This window comes from Centroberyx gerrardi, chromosome 10, assembly GCF_048128805.1.
Source record: "Centroberyx gerrardi isolate f3 chromosome 10, fCenGer3.hap1.cur.20231027, whole genome shotgun sequence".
Classification (NCBI taxonomy): Eukaryota; Metazoa; Chordata; class Actinopteri; order Beryciformes; family Berycidae; genus Centroberyx; species Centroberyx gerrardi.
The window spans coordinates 15,420,255-15,441,302 of NC_136006.1; the positions used below are offsets into that span (position 1 = coordinate 15,420,255).

Below are 21,048 nucleotides of genomic sequence, written 5' to 3' on the forward strand. Positions count from 1 at the left end.
TGCGTCTCAGATCTCAGGTTGAGAATGCGCTGGCCTGAATATTGATGCAGGTAGGTAGCGTCTTGAGAACAGTAGGAAACTAGGAAGGCCCCGGAAAGTAAAAGGCTCCCTCGTGGTGAATAGCGAGGCCACTTGAGCCCTGCAGAATGTGGGTCCTTGAGGCTTGGACATGTGGTGGTGTTTTGTCAGAGGAAATGGGATGTATTTGCATGGACAAATTCCTCAGAGCCAGGGCCTTTCCCAGATCAGTGGGATCACAGTGTTTGAATTGGCTGGGCTCATAGGGCCTACCAGGGCCTGGGCAGCCTGCGGTCAGAGTGTGTGTCTGTGTGTGTGTGTGTGTGTGTGTGTGTGTAGCCTTGGGGCAGCCTGGCCCGGCTGCTTGTAGCACAGCACATCTGCACACGCGCATGGCACCGCAAGACTGCCAGTCCTTTGTCAGAGCACAATGCAAATGAAGGATCTACAAACTGATGGACATGATGTTTGCCTCTAAAAACTTGAAATTTACAGTTAGTGTGCTATAAAGACACATTTTTCCTGCACACATTGCTGCTAATTGATATGCACAGTTTGTTTTTGTCAGGGTTTTAACACTATATAATGTATTTTGTATAGAGGGAAAACCGCTGATATGAGCAAGACCTGGTCCGGTCTAATTTGTTGTCATTTTGAATTATTAGCTAACGCAGGTTTATTGATGAAAATATGCTAAGTAAAGGGGCAGGCTGAGGATTTGAAATATTCATGTGATTTAACTTAAGCACTTGCAAAATAATATATGTAGAGCTGTAGATGCAGAAATATATTACTTAGAAGTCTAATTTGCTATGTATGGATGGGCAGGGATTCTAAAACACTTAGCATTCGGTATTCATATTTCTCCTGATTTTAGCAAGCAGATGATTTTCAGTTGCAACTTCATCTCACATCGTACCAACTGCCACAGAAAAAAAATTATCAGGCTTCAGTCAACAATTCTCCCTGAGAAAGTATTTATCTATGCTATTCTTGTGATCCTAGACAGTTAATCAATATTTGTGAAAATGAATAACTCTCCCAAAGCCATAGAAAGCAGACAACGAAGGCTTTAATCTGTCTCATCAAGGGAGAAAACTGCATCCTGTTTGATTGGCAGTGAATTGGTGACTGAATTTGTGGATTTAGGGAATATTTGTTTGAACTTTTATATCCAAAGTGAGGTTTCATTTACTGTAGTGCTAATAGTTGTGAACCAGAAAATAAGCCCATATCTACATAAAACAACTCTCATCGTGTCCACATACTCTAGGCTCAGTGAGGAGATTTCTGACTTGTATTTCTAGCTTTAAGAGAGACTTGTTCATGCTTAAAATGAATACCCAAGATCCTAGGAATGTGAATTCTGTTGCAGTATATATGCTTTAATCAGCCATGGAAGCACACAGTCATTGCAGCGTGTATGTGTTTTGTTTCGTAATATTTAACGGTATGAATGAACAAATCTGCTCATACTTTACAAGCTTACACACAAGCTTGTAGGACAGTAAGGCAAAACATTTTTAAGTCTCTACTGTAATTCCTCTGACACTTTTGGACCGGCTGACCGCACCACAACAAAGTCTTCTGCTGTTGGAACAAATATTCTCTCCTGTTAGATATGGAAGTCAGAAGTTCAAGTCTGTAAATGAAATGTAAAAGCACGACATCTGCACAAGATGCCACAGATGCAGCCCTGTCTCTCTCCCGCTCTCTCTCTCTCTCTCTCCCTCTCTCCCTCTCCCCCCTTCATGTTAAGAGATTCTCCAGTGAAGAAATGACAGCCTTCATCCAGTGATATGACACATTTGGCCCTTTGTTCTCCCCCAGCAGAAGGCTTTTCATCCCAGTGGGCACATTCCACAGTCCTTCACCAGGGCGCCCTACTACACTTCCACTGTCTACCAAGAGACACTTACCAAGTAATACTTTTGTTCAATTTCTCCCCTAATCGTGGTAGTGGGGAAATTTTTTTTTTTTGAGTCAGCAGCAGGATTTTGACGGGCCCCGTACTTCAATAGCGAGGAGCAGGCTCTCCTAAGTCACATGGTAGAACATCCTTTGATAAATGCAACACTGTGTTGTGTCACTAAAAGCCAATTACACCATGCTTTTTATGATTGATCTGCTCTGACAGTAGCGGATGGCATTTAAATCAACAGCCCCTGGAGCCATCTCTAGGCATAAACGGTGGTGGTTATGGAGGGTGGGGAGGGCGGCGGGGGTTATGGGTGCTATAATCTCATTTGCTTGGTTGCTGAGTTGAGTTTCTAGATCACATGTTTTCAAAAAGAGGAGCGGGAGAGCGGGAGAGATATCCAGCAAGCCCCTGCTCACTCAGCTCGGGAAGGCTGCTCTCTCTTACAACTTTGATTGTCCCCCGTGTCGACAGCTCGATCCACAGCTTCTGAAGTACAAGGCGCACACTGGCACTCATAAAAGCATGTAGGGAGGTGTCATATTGAACGCGGGATTGCTTTTTAATCCCAAGCACATTGACTATTCTTGTCAATAGAACCCCAATACAACTGCCAGCTTGAGCTTTTTTTTTTTTTTTCCTACAGGATTCTTGCTGGGCTTAATTTTCAAAGTGAACGCACAGATGCCAAGGAAGGCTTTTTCTCTTTCTTTTTCCCCCTCTCTGCCTCTCTCAGTGTTTGTCCTGGAAGTCCATGCCAAGAGCAACATGCGTGAAGCAGAAACGATCAGTGGGACGCTCCTCCACCGCCTGTTCCCCGAGACAGGATGACCTGATGGGAAATATTACCCCTCACCTGCTCTCCTCTTACCATTACCCTCCACTTTTAGTTATTAACCTTTTATATGAATACTCTTTGTTTTGTTTTGATCATATGGCCCTTGTAGAGCAGTCAGAAAAATAAGAATCGCTCTCACTCGTACAAAAAAAACAAACGTGTGCTTTTTTAAATGAGTCTTCTGTCAAAAACGAATCTTCCTCATTCTCGCTCTTTTCCCCATTTGAATAACTATGATCCACATCATTAGACAGGTTCTCTACTGTATCTAAATTAGAAGGTCGTCTTTTGGGCCGGACATCACAGGTGTTCACTTGGTTTCATGTCTCAGGAGGGGGAAATCTTTGAGGATACTGACTATTAACCCATGCTCTAATCATCTAGTCAGGAGGGGATATGAAACCGCAAGGAGAATGAATTAATACGACCCGCCAAGGAATACATGAAGAAAGCAGCGAGTGTCCATTTGCAAGGCTTAGGTACAACTGTCATAGTTTCCCTCATCACAGCGCAGCCCCTTCATCTCCCCTTGATGGTGTCATGGAAGTGAGAGGCGTGAAAGCACAGTGACACTCCACGAGCCCGTTCCACTCGCAGCCGCTAATTCATCATGACAAATGTGCTCAGATGATCTGGCCCAGCAGCACTAATGGGGAGAGGAGAGAGCGCTCTTCATTTGCACAAGACCCACTCCAATTAATCCATCCAGCTTTACTCTGGGCTAATTGGAGCGGGTCCCTGCCTGTGCACTGGTAATATACCCGACACAGTTTAACGGCTCCTGTTCTCAAAGATCATACTTTTGTGTGTTTTTGTATAGACTATGCCAGTGGGGCATTTGAAGTTGTAAAATCTGTCCCTCTGATTCCAAACAAAAGGCCCTTCACAAACATGTGTTCATTGTGAGCAATTAAATGCGAACACGTTATAATATTTTCCATTTTTCCTTTCCCTTCCCTCAATTTTTGGGTAACAGTTCGGGTGTCTGTGGATGCTTTTTCAATCACATTATCAGCAAATATAAAAGTGTGTATTTCCATGTGACAGAATATCTCGATTTTGTTTGTTCTAGCGTTCTGAGTGCCAAATGGAAAATGTATTAATAGCAAAATGAATGAATAAATAAATAAATAAAACTTAGCAGCCAACTGTCAAACGCTAAAAGCAATATCATCGCTAGCTTAAAAGACTGGCTGAATCCTTTTGAAGCGCTCTCACATCATATGTTGTGGGTTGTTTTGACTACAGCGGTGTGTGCGCGCATGCATTTGTGTGTGCGTGCGTGTGTGCGTGTGCGTGTGTGTGTGTGTGTGTGCCATGAGACAACACATTCCTTTGGCTTGAAGTGAAGCCTTTGGCACAAGTAGGACGTTCTTTGTCTAAAGTTAGAAGTGGTCTGGCTCTTAATTAATCCACCATAAATTGATTTTGATCTCTCCAGAGATGCAGAAATGTATGAGTAATGCTTCTAATATACACTTGATAGCCCCGAGTCTTCTGAGAAAGGACTGATCCAATGTTAAAGTTGCTTTATGGTTCATTGTCAGACCGTATCAATAACTGTTTGACTCAAGTCTTGAAATTATATTACAAAAGCTTACTTCATATTTGCATTTTAGAAGTTCATCTGTGTGCTGTGTAAAATCTAGAACAATTGTTCGCCTGTCAATTCAGCTTTATCTTAAAAAAAAACAAAGGTTTTCCTCCTTGCCATACACTGCTGCTTGGGTAATGCTGCCTCCTGTGTCTGCAGACGTATTTTTCTAAAGGTGTGTGTGGCACATCTGTGCAGCTATTGTTTATTCATGGAGTAAACCCTTTGAAATGTGTTAAGATACTTCCCACTCATTATAAAAATCCTGCCACCCATGGATTAGGACTTTGATGTCACCAATCCTGCTTCAAAGGCTTCTTTCACTGCTATTAATCACAGTTTAGCCTCTGAAGATATAGCCAGAGAAAACATTTGGACATCTTGTGCAGAAACTTTGAAATGTTCAGACTGTCTTGCATATGCTATGTTCATATCCTTTCCGCTGTGTGTGGGGCTGTAGGACTGCTGTGCACGCAGCTGCACTCCTGAGTCCATGAGATTCAGCGCAGATTTAGGCTCCTTCTGAACTGTCTTTTATACCGTGCACGAATATGAACATTGTGGTGAACATAGTGCGGTACTTCACATTGCTGCCTTTTATCTTTTTGTTGAAAAAGTAGACTATCAGCCGAAAAAGTTTATTGTGCCTCTGAGTTTGATGGTTTGCTCTCAATAACCATTTCCCTCTACGCCTTTTCATACAGCAGTTCTAATCTTTGTAAAGCCTTAAGTGAGCCCTGATATGACTTCTTCCTGATTTCACCTAAGTACTGTTTTCCCCTCATGGGTGTCTTACAGTTTGGTTTTGTGTTTTGAACAGGAAATCTGGCAACTTCAAGGGCAAGAATCACTGCTGCCTCGAGATCCCTGCCACCGCAGCTCAGTTCAGGACGCAACAAGGTGGGGCTCGTGCTTCTTTAGCACAAATCATGGCGTCCGAGAGCATAATGCTTTTTATTTGTTGCTCACAGGCATCGCACCATAAGCACCATAGTAAAAACCTGTGCTGTGAAGCATAGCCACCTTAATTGACTACCCTGCTATCTTTGCTCTCTTGCTTGTGGTGATACAGCATTGCCATCTGGCATTTGGTGTCTATTGCATAGTTGTAGTTTTTCAAACTTTCTGACTAACGTTGTTGTCTTCCATTATTATGCACACTGAAACACTGTAATATTTTCAAATAATATCTTCTCTTTGTAGGTTCCCCTCAATAATCAGCTTCTCTCAGTCAAACTGCATAAAAATACTTCCATAAGAGTCCAGAATATTTTTATGATAAGTATAATATCACAAAATGATTCTTAGGTCAAACCTCAAAGGGCTCAATAAGGAAGACACTATCCAATAATGTCTGTTGTTCACTTTTAAAGCTGAAGTTCTTCCTATATAGTTTGGTGGATGCCTTTTTATGGCATCGCACACATTATTGTATGTTCTTGCAGCATCACTTAGCCAAAAAGCTTTCTTACAGAAAAGACTCGAGAAGATGCAAATTTCATTTGCATCTTCTTCACTGTGTCTATTTTACCTAATTTAAGGGGAAGCATGTGGTCAAATCATAATGTCTGTAAGATATAATTTCCAGCTACAGATTTTTGTTGGTCTATGTAACAAAAATGCTCACATTATGATTTACAGTGTTAAACCCCTTAAAGGTTAATTTCAGATTCTTTACTCCTTGTCTGTCCACTTTCCTCTTCCTTTGTTTCCATGTTTTTCTCCGACATGTGCTGTGCAAAGTCTCCCAAATACCTATTGAAGGTAAGACTCCTATGGAACATAACAAAAGTTTACCAATGTTCTTTTAAACTGAAACTAATTATTATTTCAAAATTATAGAGTAGTTCATAATTATAAGCAGTCTTTCAAAATTCACATTTCATGACAAACAATAATTGAAATTGAACATTTGAAGTTTTAGATATATAGACCTAATAATAATAATTGATTGACATAAAGAGATTTTTACTATATTTTACTAACTTTGAATCATGTTCAGGTTCTCTCTTCCAACACCTGTCACACACTGGCTTGCCAAAATATTTGTGGACAAAGCTTTAATGAAAACAAATGCTAGGAGGTTCATCTTTTTACATGAAGAAATACTCAATGTGGGACACAAGCATAGGCCAGCGAGAGGTACATTTGGAAAACCGGTGGAAAGACAGCCCCACTTTGTTGAACTTCCCTTCCGTACCTACACAGTTACTCTTTGAGAAGAAAGGGCGTTTTAATGAGAACTCAGCGTGATTGATGTAATATGTATGTCATCATGTTCTCAATCAAAGTTGGTGAAAAGTTGACAGAAATTGACGCCTACAAAAAGTTACCAGTACAAACAGATTAAAGTAGTGCACCCGTGTATCTCGCCCTTGTTAGAACAGCGGAGGAGAGTCCTAGATAACCGCTTGTACTTCTGTATGAACCGCATTCAACATCGCAACTTGTCACAGCATCCACTTACTCCGTTCAAGTTACTCAGAAAATGTTTGACATACCTTTCCCTCTGTGCTGGGATGAAATAAAGTATTAAGATATGCACTTTGCTATGTAGACTTACCATAAAATATCTATTGCATCATTAATTTTGATGAAGCCATGAACTGAGAGGGCCATTAGAAAGCTTATATTGTGTCCTCGTTAATCCGTCGTCGGAACGACTATCTGGTTGGTGACGGCTAGTCTCATTATTCAGAATGCTCTGCAATTTTCCCCATGCCCCACAGCAGTGGAGATCTATTCTCTAGATTGTTAGCTTTAAGTGTTTATGGTGCTATGTTATACAGACGGCACAGTTAATGCAGCTGTGTATTCTCAACTGCCCCATTTAGCGGAAGTAGAAATGCTGTAATAATACCTTTATCTCTGCAGAGCTCACCGAAGACATCAGGTTGGAAATAAGGCCGTCTAATTCGAATCTGCTGCGTTTACAGTGATGCTCCTAGTGCACTCATTATGCTGAGGTCGGGCCTATTCATGGTCTGGCCTATTCATGAATGCAGCACGTTCATTTGTGTTCATGCTTGTGTTCAGGTCGACACCATGGAGATGATGCGTCACCCGGAAGAAACCACCAACATGAGGAGACAGACTGTGGCCTCCTATTTCCGTGTGGGTGTCTTCACTACCACTACTACCCAATTATTCTGATAACAACATTCAATCTTAACAAGTCATTTAGTCTCCTATTCAGTTTTAAAATCGTATTTTTCTTAAAACAAGGGAAATATTGTAGAATTTTCTCGAAACAAGTGTCAGTATCTTGAAACAAAGCAGAAAAAGCCACACCACTCCACTAGTATCAAGAAAATGACATGTTGACAATGACAATTGTTTTAAGAAAAATAAGATTGTTTCGACTCAATACTATATTAAATTGATTAATTGAGTTGGTAGTATGTGTCATATATGTAAATGCTGCCTCTTTTCCAAAGTGTTTGTGGACATAAATTTAAATATTTTATCTTGTAATGTGTCTATATACACCTGTCCACGGTGCTGGAGTATCCGTTATCCAATATTTCTTAATAATGCATTTAGCACTGTGGTAGGTGTGTTAAACGGTGTGATCAGACAATCTTGCATAGTTTAGTCTAGTTTAGGACTAATAAAAACAAACTGCAAACAAAAGTTTTCTAAGGATGATAAAGACATGCATCCCCAAACAGGCTGAATGAAAGAAAAATTGACAAGCAGGTTATGACTTGTGACATCCATTTATTCTATTTAGCACCTAATTATCTTTTTAAAATATTTCCAAGTCTCCCCCAAAGCTGCAAACTGCCTCATTGGTTTCTTCACACCAATAAGATTGACTATGAAGTATTAATTTAATCTCTTGACTAGTTAAGTCTGCTTTAAAAAAGAGCCAGGCTAAGGTACAAATCTGTAGCCTGAATCTTGAAGACCAATTTTTGGATTTCATATTTACTTTATTGCCTAGCTATTTCTTGTATTGATCAAAGGCACACAAGCAGCGCCTGACAAAGGAGAGTGAGGTGCCTGGAAGATTTGTTGTGTAGGCCGGAGGTAGTGGACTGCAGGCTATGGAGTCTGTCCATAAAATCAGAAACTCTGTCCCTGCACTTCAAAAAGTCAAGTTATAAAACTTCTACATTTCAAAACAACTGAAATCCACAGTGCCACACAACCACTGGAAACACCATTAATCATTTATACCAGATAAAAACTGTCAATTACCATTCAACGCAAACTCTGTTGTCAAGCGCATCTATATTTGGAAAAAGCTGGATGCTGTTTGAAGTGCACATCAACATATCATTTGACTCTGACACTGTGAATGCGCATGAAAATTGCACTCTGGTTTTCTCGTCTTGTCCACCTCGACTGACTGATTGTTCCTGTCTTATCGTGTGTCTGCAGTACTCCCTGATGGACTTGCTGTCTAAGATGGTGGTGGGTCAGCCACACTTTGTGCGCTGCATCAAACCCAACGATGACAGGCAGGCGCTGCGCTTCTGCAAGGAGAGGGTGATGGTGCAGCTGCGCTACACCGGCATCCTGGAGACAGTGAATATCCGCCGGCAAGGCTACTCCCACCGCATCCTGTTTGAAGACTTTGTCAACAGGTAACAGCGGTGTCAAGCCCGGCACCACCTCTACTCCGCAGTGTGCACACATGCTGCGTGCTGACACAACCCCAGAGATAGTGCAGAACAAGTGAACCCTGCTCTACATCACACAAAAACACGAGTTCCTTAATTAGATAGGAGTAAAACTTGAGCAGAGCAAGAGGCTGACTAATTGGCAGTCATTAGTGATAGAGAAACTACATCCTATAACTCTCTTAACTGGGTGGATACTCCAGTCTGCAAAATATGGATAAAATTCAAACAGGGAGGAACTGTGATTATAAGGGGTGATACATTTTAATGGAGTTCCTTTTACTATTCATAAGGAGTTTGTTCTTATGCTCAGTGTCCTGGAAAAGCTCAGCTGTGGTCTCCTTGTCCCATTGGTATTGCATTATGACACAATTAAAACAGGCTTTCATCATTAGGGCTATTTTATGTAAGGATGTTGTTTTTGTTTTTAAAAATGTGGGACAGGATTTGATAACTTTCACAAGCGCTACATGCTGTACTAATGTTCAAATGTCCATCAGATAACTCAGCAACGCAACATTTCAAAATTATACACTAATACCTCCTTGGCCCTGTTAAGGAAAAAAATACATACTCAGACAAGGTCCTTGGGAAAATGCAAGGAAACTTACGTTTGATCAATTATCCTTTGAAAAATATTCCAGGCACCTCTAATGGGGGAGGCTTTAAGATGATATAAAATTTAATTAACTTGGGCTTGTGGCCTGTGAAAAAAAAACTTTGAGATGGCTGGTTAGTCTCACTGCTCTAGGGAAGCCTTAAAATTTGGGTTTAATTTTGATGAACTAAAACTTAGAATGACCACATGGTATTTTCTTGTGTGTCCTAATTTTCCTCCCAATGTTAGTGAGTGTTTTTGATCATTTCATTTTATGATAAATGGAAGATCATGAATCACCTGATCATCTGATAATTTACTGTTATCTCTGCAACACCTGTGCATGAAGTGTGTGTGTGTTTGTGTGTGTGTGTATGCAGTGCAGAGTGTGTGTATGCGTGTGAGTGGGTTAACGCATTTCCTCTTCAGACTACTTCAGACGACTATTTTAACCTTGCTGTTGAATCCATATCATCCCACCCGAGCCAGGCAGAAATAATACTGACAGACCGAATGGCTAAACTGCACCTTTAGTGAAAACTGATTTAAATTTGTGCTCTCATATCAAAGGCTCGTCTGATGTTGCCAAGCAGTGCTTTGTATTTACCATCAAAGAAATAACAGGTATCAACAGGAATTAGAATGAAAGGCTGTAGACTGAGGTGGGGAGGGGAGTTCAAAGAAGTTTTTCTTCTTGTTGTTGTTCTTCTCTTTGACCAACACCAGAACACAAGGGATGAACCAGTAGTTTCGGAGCCTTGATGTCCCTGAGCAAACAGTTAGAGCCACTTTGTCCTATGCTGGTATTTTGTAAACTACGACAAGGGGATCAGTGGCCGGCCCGAGACAATAAGCTATAAACACGCCGTGGAGCTGATGCACACTGATAGGCCCTGGCTGATGGGCATCTTCTGTGGCCATTGAAATAAGAGACTATCATCAATTCAAAAGAGCTCAAACAATAGGCCTCTGTTGAAGACTCATGTCTCAGTGAGGCTCATTTTTCTGTTCAAACTGGAGCAGTCATGTTTCCAACTGTGGCATGGTGGCTCGAAAACGACAGTTTCACATACTTTTATTGTAAAGTTGCATGGAATAAGGTGTTCAGATTTGTATTTTACAATATCTCTGTCCTGTCGAAGGTCAAATTATTCCTCTTTTTTTCCCCCTTTGTCTCCTCTCTTAGATATTACTACCTTGCCTTCCGGGCTCACCAGATGCCTGAGACTAGCAAAGAGAATGCCGTTGCCATATTGGAGCGAGCCAAACTAGAAAAATGGGTCCTAGGCAAGACTAAGGTAATGTGAAATTAAAAAAGCTCTATGTAGAATGATGAAATTTGTTTTTGTATTACATGCTTGGTTGTGCAAACGTCATCACAGTTACAACATGTACCAAAAACCAAGTGCTTATAGCAGTACAATCTCAGTCTGTCTGTTCCTGTGCAAAGACCTCAGTGTTAACGTTGGCTCCGCTGCCTGTCAGGTGTTTCTGAAGTACTACCATGTGGAGCAGCTGAACCTGCTGCTGAGGGAGGTGATAGCGCGGGTGGTGGTGATGCAGGCGTACACCAAGGGCTGGCTGGGGGCCCGGCGCTACCGCAAAGAGAAGGAGAAGAGGACCAACGGGGCCGTCATCATCCAGTCAGGTAGACCCATATTAATTAGAGAGAAAACAGAATTATTCAAACTTAAGTGAAAGAATAGGATGTTATTATTAAATGCAAATGAAGAGAGAAATATGATGTAGCTTCTCTTTTAGTCTTTTATCGTCTATTGATGAAACAGGTGCAAATATTTAGTGAATCTGACCGGCGGTTTCTTAATCACCTCTAGGCTATTATGCGCTGGCGAGTCTTCATAAAAGAGATGAGTTTGATAACCACAGCTTGACCTATGGGGGTTAAGAGCAATGCTTCAGAAGAGACAATAAGACCTCAGAGAGTTCAAAGGGATCTATCCCACTGCCACCTGGTTTAGCAGTGTTTTGAAGTGGGATCTTGTGTAGTATGTGCAGTCTATTTTGTTTCACAGAGGTAGGTCAGCAGTAGCCATTTTTTCTTTCTCTCTGTATCTCTCTCTCATACACACACTCTCTCTCTCTTTCTCTAGCGTGGAGGGGCTATGTTGCTCGGCAAAACCTCAAGCAAATAAAAAAGGAGAGGGAAAAGGCCGCTGTCCGCATACAGTCAGGTAAAGAACCGGTGATATTTTCCTCTGAACTTCCTCATTCACTCGAAACGCAGGCCTCTGGAATGTTCATGTAGTCCTGCGTCCAGCGGAAAATGCATGCCACTTTTTCGTGCGTTTTCAAAAGGAAAAGGGATAAAGGCCTGAAAACCTTATGGCTTTGTGAAACACCTTTTTGATCTCAATGAGTGGCCCGCGAAACAGTAATAATTAATTAATAATGCATAAAGAAAAGCTTTTGAAAGTTTGGGCAGCATTTGGTCCCCATGTTTCAGAAGAACAGTGCATACTGAGATCCTTTTTTCCTTTCATCTCTTTCCCAGTAAAGGCAAGAGAGGGGCTTATCCCTTCTGTTTCCTCACGACTTCCTCTCTCAAATTCCTGGCCTATTACACAGCTCTCACATACCAGAAACAAGATGCCTTTTTATACTGTCAACCTTTTCATCTGAAATGTAAATTAATTCTTACTCAGTGTGCCTTGACGAAGATCAAAGTGGGCACATTAACCTTCCTGGGTCTCCCTCCCCCTCCCCCTCCCCCTCCCCCTCCCTCCTCTGAGCCTCTCACTGGAGGACAAGGGAGGGTGCCAAGAGGGGCAGGAGAGAGGAGGGCTGGGGGAGGAGATTTGGCATTGTTTCCCTTGGCTCTCCTAAGGGCTGCCCTCATCTGGCACATGGAGCATCTCAGTCGCCTGCACACCTTGTGTAAATGTCCTCCATTAAAACCCTTGTAAATAATGCCGCGGAATGGGTAAACAGGGTTTCGGTGTGAGAAAAGCCTCTCTGTCGCTCCCGTCTTTCTCTTTGGGGAAAGTGTGTTTGTGTGTGGGCGCTAGGGTTCAGGGAGAACCTGAACCTGACATAAGTGGGGCCTCAGCCCCCCGGCGGAGCACTCCAGCACATTCACATTGTGTGTTCTCTGCAGCTTATAGCCTTTGAGGTGGGCCGCATTTGCATTCTGAAAATAAACAGATGCCTTTCAAATGTATGAGCCTGGTGGCTTCTCAGATCTCAGCAGGGCCTGGGGGACATGCTCACCATCGATCAGATTAGACCATGCAAAATAGAACCATGGCTCAACAATGTACTTGAGCATTCTTTTCCTGTGCATATAATTTTACAAGTAAAACACAAAGCCCGTTGACTGAGTAACTCAGCAGGCTCCGTTTGCCATCCATCAGAGCCCAGTCTGTCCCTTTAATCACACAATGCTTTCCCACTGCAAAACTCGACCCTGTGTCCCTGATGCGAAGCACATTTCACTTTCTGCCAGCAAATGCAATGTTTTTAGTTGATAGCTTTCTTTTTAGTGCCCTGATAAATCATTGTAATTGGTGTTAATTACAACAATTACATCTACTGACTGCCTCAGCGGTGTTAGTGGACATCGTGTATGTTATTCAGAATGATAGAGAGAGAGGAAAGTGGTTATACAGCCGTGTGAGTGCATAGACCTTCACCATGTCTAACATTGGTTGCCTGTGCAGTGTACAGGGGCCATCGGGTGCGTCGAGACCATGGACTGCAGAGGCACAGATCTCTCCCCGAGGCCGGTGGCAAGACCACCAAGGAGGAGCACACCGGGTGAGCCTCCTCATCCCCTGTCCTTCAGGGTCTGCTGTCTTTGGAAGGATATTTTTCTGCGGCATGGTGGGGGTGTTTTTTTTGTTGCTATTTTTGTTCTTTTTCAAAATTCTTTTTTAAATCTTGTGCAGAGAATAGGCTTCAACCTTTTATTTCATTTTATTTTTCAGTATTTTTTCCAAACTCATTCCTCTGTAAACAATCTTTGAATAAGACAAAATTAGACCACCATTGGAGGACTTGCATACCTGTCACTCATCTTTAGCCCTGCCAGACGGGCTCCTTTTGCCCTGTAATGTACTGTTGTTTCAACCGCAAGAGAAAGCTCCTCCCTACGCACCACCTCTCTCAGTTTTATAAACGTAATAAATATCTTTCCACCAAGATAGCGCACTTGTCTGACCACAAATGGGGTTGGGCGCTGCACTGGTCTCCAGATGTATGAGCTGAAGAGTTTGTGTTTATTCAGCATATGGGCAGGCCAGTCATTAAGAAAGTATGTGCTAAGCAGGAGACCAGCCGCCAACAGAACAGCAGCACACATGGTGTCAGGCCATTGGCGGCGCTTTGCTCAATCTGCAGCTAGCTTCTCTCTGCACTGCAATTCACACATATCTCATCTGGACAAAGGCTATAGCTGTTTATCTGTTTATACAAGTTCTTTAACCTTTGCCCAGTAGTTAAGCATTTTAGACTTTATTGAATACTGTAAATATTCCTTAATAATTTTGGTTGTTATTAAGCTTTGTATATAAAGCTGAAAGGAATATAAGGAGAGGTTTTATAAACGATGATGATATGGAAAAGAATTATGTTGCCAACCCCAATGCACATCAGTGTCAACATTTTAAAACAATTCACACCCTTATCCAGTCTGAAACCTTTGCTTGTTTAATCCTTAGTTGACTTTTGGTCAACGTTGTGCATCTCTCTCCAGACTCCAACTCAAAAGACTAGATTTACACATCTGAAAATGTTATGCTTGTTGTATACTCAAACTGAGCAGAGTCTCATCGGGGATTTTTCTCTCCATGTTTACAATCATATTCCTTGGTGAGAAAAACTTCAAACCTCCACTTAACAATTCTGTTTAATCAGTGTTGGAATCTCTCCATATAGATTTATTTTGACATGATCTGGCCCATTTTCCTCCTGTAAGATCTATGTTCTCACCTACATGCTGTTCTTTTCCCTTTTGATATCCCTCCTCTCTGCCACGCACGAGTTCTGTGTTTGCATCCAACACCGAAGGCTCCAGTTGCATCACCAAGTCCACGCTGGATGAGATTTTGTTTTTCTAGACTCAAAGCATGACTACGACTGGCTTGCAGCATTGTGGTTGTAGATGTTACTTTAAATTTCTCTACACCGTTTTAGTAACGCTATAATGACGATCACACACAGGAGCAAATGTGCATCTCTACAAATTGCATAACCGTAAACCAGTTGTTTTTGCTCTTACACAAGATAAATAAGAATCAATCCCTGCTCTACTAATATAAATCCATAAAACATATTGCTCCATTACAATGTAGTAACAAGATATTTACAATGTAATAAACAATACTATATGGTGCTTTACTTTCACAGGACTAATGGCCCATGGAGCAGACAGTCACATACAGATCACATATATAGAGAAAATGTAAGTAACAAAATATCAGTGGAATGAGCATTTTCCTATGCCTGGCTTTAGCTCTGTATGCATAATACTGCACTTCTACAAAGCAGCTTTAACATAGATTATTCGTTGGGAATTTTTTGAGTCCTTGAGACAAAAGAGTTCTCTTGCTCCAACCTCCATCTCAGAGGAGAAGACAGGGTGGTACGGGAATGAGAGAATCAAAAGGCTGGAAATTCACGGCTGAGAATAAATGCTCGCTGTTCCCTGAGGTGATTTGTCTTTGCGCTTCTCTTTCTACAGATGTTAGACCCCTTTTTTAGTAAAGACCTGAGGTTCTTTGGTAGCACTTTGATATCCTGCTCGAATTCAATATGTGAAATAGAAGAGCCACTCCGTGACTTGGAGCACATCACAGTCTTTGAAGTCTGATCCAATTTTTGCTGCTCACCATTTGATGTTGAAAGGATGAAATGAGGAAAATGTACAGTTTTTGCCAGTAACTCTGCTGAGCATATGTAAGATTAAAAAAGCAAAATCCTTTGGAGGATGTACTTAGAAATGTTAAGCAGATTAATACTTTCCTATAGCTCTTTTATTCAAAGATAAAATTAAATATGAGAGGAAGTCTGTATGTGCTGTTTTTTCACCCTCACAATTAAGTCAGTGTGGTGCTGTTTGCTAGGAGGTAGGGCTAATAAAGGGGGATATGCAATTGCATTAGCATGTGATTAACATTGCAAAGCACATTAATGGGTTTGAGTTATATGAGTGCCAAATTGTAAATTGTAAATAAATGAATACAGCTTCCACATGACTAAATAAGAAAAAAAACACTATGGGGCTTGCTTTAACTTGTGTCTATTTATCCTCTGTTTTCATTGACATTGCTCTTCTGGGTGTGTTTACGCCTCCTCTTTCAAGGTTGGCCCCGACAGCCAAGACAGACAAGTGAAAGACATCAAGAGAGACAAAGGCAGAGCAGAAGACAGTGTAACGAAGCCTTGCAGGGAGACAGCTAGACTGCGAGACACACAGTGTAAACAAGGTAAGCCCAAACACAGAGCTGGCGGGTGCAGGTAATTACACAAAGAGACAGGAGAAATCCTGCTTTAATGGATAAAGTGCCATTTTTAATACAGGACCCCTTTCAACCTTTCATCCCAACCAATCCTCTCCTGCCATTCTTTGTTGACAACAAAAGGAGAGAGCATTATGAGTGATCATTTCTGCGGTATTTTAATAACCTGGGTCAGCTCATCATAAACGTCTCATGGTAGTGGGGGGTGCGGGGGGGTTTAGAAGTGGCACGAGCACTTCAAAGCCGTCGTTCTCCCACACGGCGAGCCCTTCACTAAAGATCTCATCAATGACTCTAATAGACCCGCATAGTAACGGTGACAAGAAAATACACAAACCCTGATTTGTTGAACATATGTTTGGTTTGCTTTTTGCCCCAGGCGATGAATTACATTAATTCCGACTGCCTGGAAGGCTGAGTGGGTGGCTGTGCAGGGGGCCTCCGATTATGGCCGTCACCCAGCCCACCGCTAGGGTAGCCTGGGTAATGGGGGCCTGGCCCTTCATTAATGTTATTAGAGGAGTATGAGGTAAGAGACGGAGGTGGAATAGCGTTTAGCAGCGCGGCTGAGAGATTACGGGGATTAGACATGATAATGTAACACAGACAGGGCTCTCCAGCGGGCCCGGGATTAGTGTCAGCACGCCACAGCAGGTCTGGGTTAGATAGCGGCTAATTCGGTAATGCTGCATACAGGTGACCCCCGCTCCCAGGCATCACCGCTGCTGAAGGGAAGCGGTGTTTGATGAATTTATAATGTCAGTGTGATTATGGAGGGAAATGTTGCAGTGAATACCAGTCTGAGGGTATTTTGCTCAAATGTGTTTGTCCTGTGTCACTGCAGCTCCTAGTCATATTCTAACGCAGAGCTTTGAAGTAACATAGCTGGATTTTTTTTTTTGCTCATTTATATTATTTCTTTGCTACTTCCAAACTACCTACTGACTCAAGCTCAGTGTATAGGATGTGTCATTAAAAGTCACATTTCGTTCCTTTGCACATAGGATCCCATTCAGTTTGAAATTACATCAAATACATACATGTTAAATATATTTTGTAGCCGAATGGTATTCGTTATGGACCATGAACTCTAATCCTATACTACATGCTATATACAACTAATACTTTAACAGTCATCTTTTGCAACTTTTCCAGTTCAGTATCTATGGAGCCAGCAGTGTGGCATCACAGATTAAAGGACAAATCATTTTTGTTATTAGAGACACACAAATTAGACTCTTTGTTTTTGTTATTAGAGACATTGAGAGGTCACCACACTGACTAAATTGTCCTTGGGCATATGAATACCATATTTCAGATGTGAAAATTCAGTTGTATTCCACTTACATGTTCTGACAAAAAACATCCTCTTTTCTCTTTCAACTATGGGCTTCACTAATGCTTTAGTTATTCTGTGTGGAGAGCGCACAGATTTTCAGGTATTCATCAGCACCCCTTTTCCTGCCTCGTTTATGTTCTGAGGTCTGCTTGTGGCTCCGATTGCTTTCAGGAAACCCTATTTGAATATGTTGAGGGAGGCCACGGTGGCTCAGGCACCCAGGGCACACTTTGATCCCCGCAGATCTGAGGGCCTTTTTTTATCCTGAGGTTGAGCAAGTCATGGAAGCCTTGCCCCGCCAGATGTTTGGAGACCAGGCTCCTTCCTGTGTCTCATCCTGCTGTCGCCTCTGGTGATCGCTTCGGTTCTGGGGCTGGAGCTCGACCTGGAGTGTTTCAGGACACCAACGGAGAAAAACACAAAATTAGCCATGGAAATCGAATTACCCCACCCCCAGACGCACACACACACTCTCACACACACTCTACACCCTACTCCCATTAATGCCAGAACACCGGGGCATGACCCGGAAACCTCTCTCCGTGTTTGACGGACATTGGGTCCTTTCTAAGTGATTTGACTAAGCCCAGTGTTGAAACAGACCAGCCCAGTCCCCTTTTTTTCTTTTATGTATGAAACAAAGCACACCAGCAGGCAGCGATATCCTTCAGCTGGAGAGATGTCTGTTTCACTATATATTTGACACCAGGCTAGGGGACTTTTCTCAATCTTTAGCCAAATACCCGAAATGCTGCATTTTATGGTGGGAAGAGAGCATTAAAGCACTTTGTACTCCGGGCGCTCTCAGATGTCTGAAGCGCCAACCTTTGATTTCCCATGTTTTTTGTCGCTGGAAAAGTTCTACATACACAGAGTACTCATGTAAGCCGAACACTTAGACGATGTCACCTCTCTCCACCTGTCTCCCAAGCCTGAATATTAATACAATATGAATATGTTTCAAAATGAGTCACAGAGGCGTATGCAGAGAGAAAGCCTTTGCTAGCAAGCAGCAGATATGATCAGAGTGCTGCTTATGCTCCTCAGCGTGGTAAACAGGATGGTGCCGAGGATCAGTCAGAGCTGACTTTATGGTTTATGAAAGCTGAGCTACTTATGTTAACAGGCTTTTTGAAGATTATAGTTGTGGTAAACATACATGTCAAGAGAGAGACAGTGATAAAGTGGAGCCACAACACAGAGACCAATTACCTCTGCGTCTTGGAAGATAGTTAACCTGGCCGTTTGAAGAGAGGAGATGAGGAGACGAGGAGAAGAAAGAGGAAAACGAAAGTGGGGCGAAGAATAGTTTGAGTTAATACTGACTTATTGGTTATAGTTATGTACCCTCAGTCTATAGTGTGGTACAGTCAATAAAAATTGATTTTGTTTGGCGCCCTGAGCTCACTCTCCACTTTTTAGCTACAGCTGGTAGAGTTCAGTGTAAATGCGGTATTAGGACACCGTTATTCCCCACACTGAGGTCAAACCCACACTCACTGATCCATCTCACTTTCCTAGCATCCAGCTCCCTCATTACCAACAGCTCTGACACCACTTCCCACATGTCCTCCCACTAGGTTTGCAACCACCAGGCTCTATTCAGCCAGCCTCTACCACCACCACCACCATTACCACCATCAGCAGCAGCAACACCATATCAACATACATCTGCCAGACAAATGATCCACCCTCTCCATGTTCTCTAGACAAATACTCTCCCTCCCTCTCGCTGTCTCTCAGCCTTTTGATTTATCTGTCTGTCTCCGCATATCAGAGCGTCTCAACCGGATGCCTTCAGTTTTAGGCAAATTACAGGCTCGACGTAGCGGCAGCAGAGATTTGGAAGGGATAGGAAAGACTCAACTTAACGGAAGGAGTTGCCTCTGTCTGCCGCTACCTACGTAATCCTCTTAATGTCAGTGGGAGTAGTTAACAGGATGTACTTCCAAACTACTCATCATCACAATTTCAACAGAATAATCTCTTCAGACATAAAATCAAGGTAGAGGATGATACTGTAAGTTCTCTGTGCTATCACACAAGTGGATTGAGTCATTTGGTATAGTTTAACAAAGTTTTCCATGCACAAAATGGTTTATAATGGTGGTGGTGGTGTTGGTGGTCATCAGACTATATTTAAATAAACCATCTTTTCTTCAGTAAAACCATTATGTACCCTACTGATCAGTGCTTTTATTTGTTCAGGGAAAAGCTCATGTCCAATGTGTGTACATGTTCAAAACCATTCATTTGCATTGTTAATCTATTTGTGGGCTGGTTTTGGCTGTGACTCACTGCTCTCTTCCCACTGCCTCCATTTACTCGTCCTGCTGATACATCCATACATTATACGTATTACATGTCTGACAAATGATTGACTTCCACAAAGTTTACATATTTTTTCCTCCACACAAAGATTTCTTTTGGAGTCAAAGTTCCAAATCTGCCGTCAGGGGAAATGATTGATTTCAGTGTGAAAAATTGGTTGTAAGTAACAACATCCTCTGCCTGCATTAGTGAAAACAGATGCAGGAACTGCCCTTTGGAGCATTATCTGCAGAACCTTGTGATTTGACCAGTGTGTCTTATAATTCAAAGCACATGAGTTACCATTTAACTATGATGTCCCAAATGAAGACAGTGGTAATAAATCTCAGGAGTCCTGAAAACTTCTGGAACTTCTCTGCAAGTTTGACTCCAGATATCTGCCTTTGTTTGCAACTGGCAAATAGTGTGCATGCATGCATGTGTGTGTGTGTGTGTGTGTGTGTGCACGTGTTTGTGTGCATGTGCCTGTGTGTGCACACGGGTTTATGTGTCCGTGCGTGTGTCTGTGTGTGTGTTAGAGGGGGGGTTGTGAGGTAAAGAGAGGGGTCTGGGTTGCACATGCCTCATTTAGACATCAAAGGCCCCTGCTGATGATTTTTCCTTATAATCCATGCCTTTTGGTGCCTCTGCTCCCTCCATCTGAATAAACAAAGCCCAAGTGGCTCTTTGTGGTCTGGGAGAAGTCAGGTGATCGCAGCACGTGATTTAGGAGAGTAAATCGATACATCTCTAATTTATTCCACTAAAAATCCCTTTTAGCAGCTCTTTTATGTTGTTTCTGAGGAGCATTCTGATTTTCAAGGGATTTCAAAGTGGTATTTAGAGATGTAATGCGAGTCATCTGCTTCTCTTTGAAAATGAAAGAAATACCTATCTCAAAAAGAATTCCAATCCTTTTTATCTCAAGAAGAAAACATGTACAATATGTAAGTCTCTCACCAAGAGGAGCAAACTCTGCTGGGCTTTCTTTTGATAGGGAGAAATCAATATTGTATGAATTCCACTGCCTCTGTATTCCCGGTTGACCATTATTCCTCCCCACCCCAAACAGCAGACGTTACCCACGATCATTTAGCAGCCTCGGTGTGAGCCACAGTCTGACCCCTTCCCAGGTCTGCCTGCCCGGGTCCAAGCAGGACTCCCATGCCAGAAGCCAGTTTGGCAGCCTCCATGCCTGTAATATATCTGCAGGAGCAGCATTCCTCTGGGGCTGGCCGGGATCAAATGGCAGTGATTTCCCAAACAGAGGCAGAGAGATGGGAAGCCTGACCCATCCTCTGATCTGCTGCACGCTCTAATCGCTGCAGG

The 21,048-nt window shown here is 42.3% G+C and overlaps 1 protein-coding gene across 1 annotated transcript in view; it reads left to right on the top strand.

The window, feature by feature from the left end:
- Nucleotides 1-21,048, top strand: part of myo3b (myosin IIIB) — a 59,597-nt gene that overhangs the window by 28,776 nt on the left and 9,773 nt on the right. Inside the window, exons 23-31 of the mRNA XM_071917932.2 lie at nt 5,189-5,268; nt 7,405-7,482; nt 8,755-8,960; nt 10,781-10,892; nt 11,080-11,242; nt 11,706-11,786; nt 13,272-13,368; nt 14,959-15,013; nt 15,914-16,037. Of these exons, the coding sequence (XP_071774033.1) occupies nt 5,189-5,268; nt 7,405-7,482; nt 8,755-8,960; nt 10,781-10,892; nt 11,080-11,242; nt 11,706-11,786; nt 13,272-13,368; nt 14,959-15,013; nt 15,914-16,037 (996 nt within the window). The remainder of the gene's footprint in view (nt 1-5,188; nt 5,269-7,404; nt 7,483-8,754; nt 8,961-10,780; nt 10,893-11,079; nt 11,243-11,705; nt 11,787-13,271; nt 13,369-14,958; nt 15,014-15,913; nt 16,038-21,048) is intronic.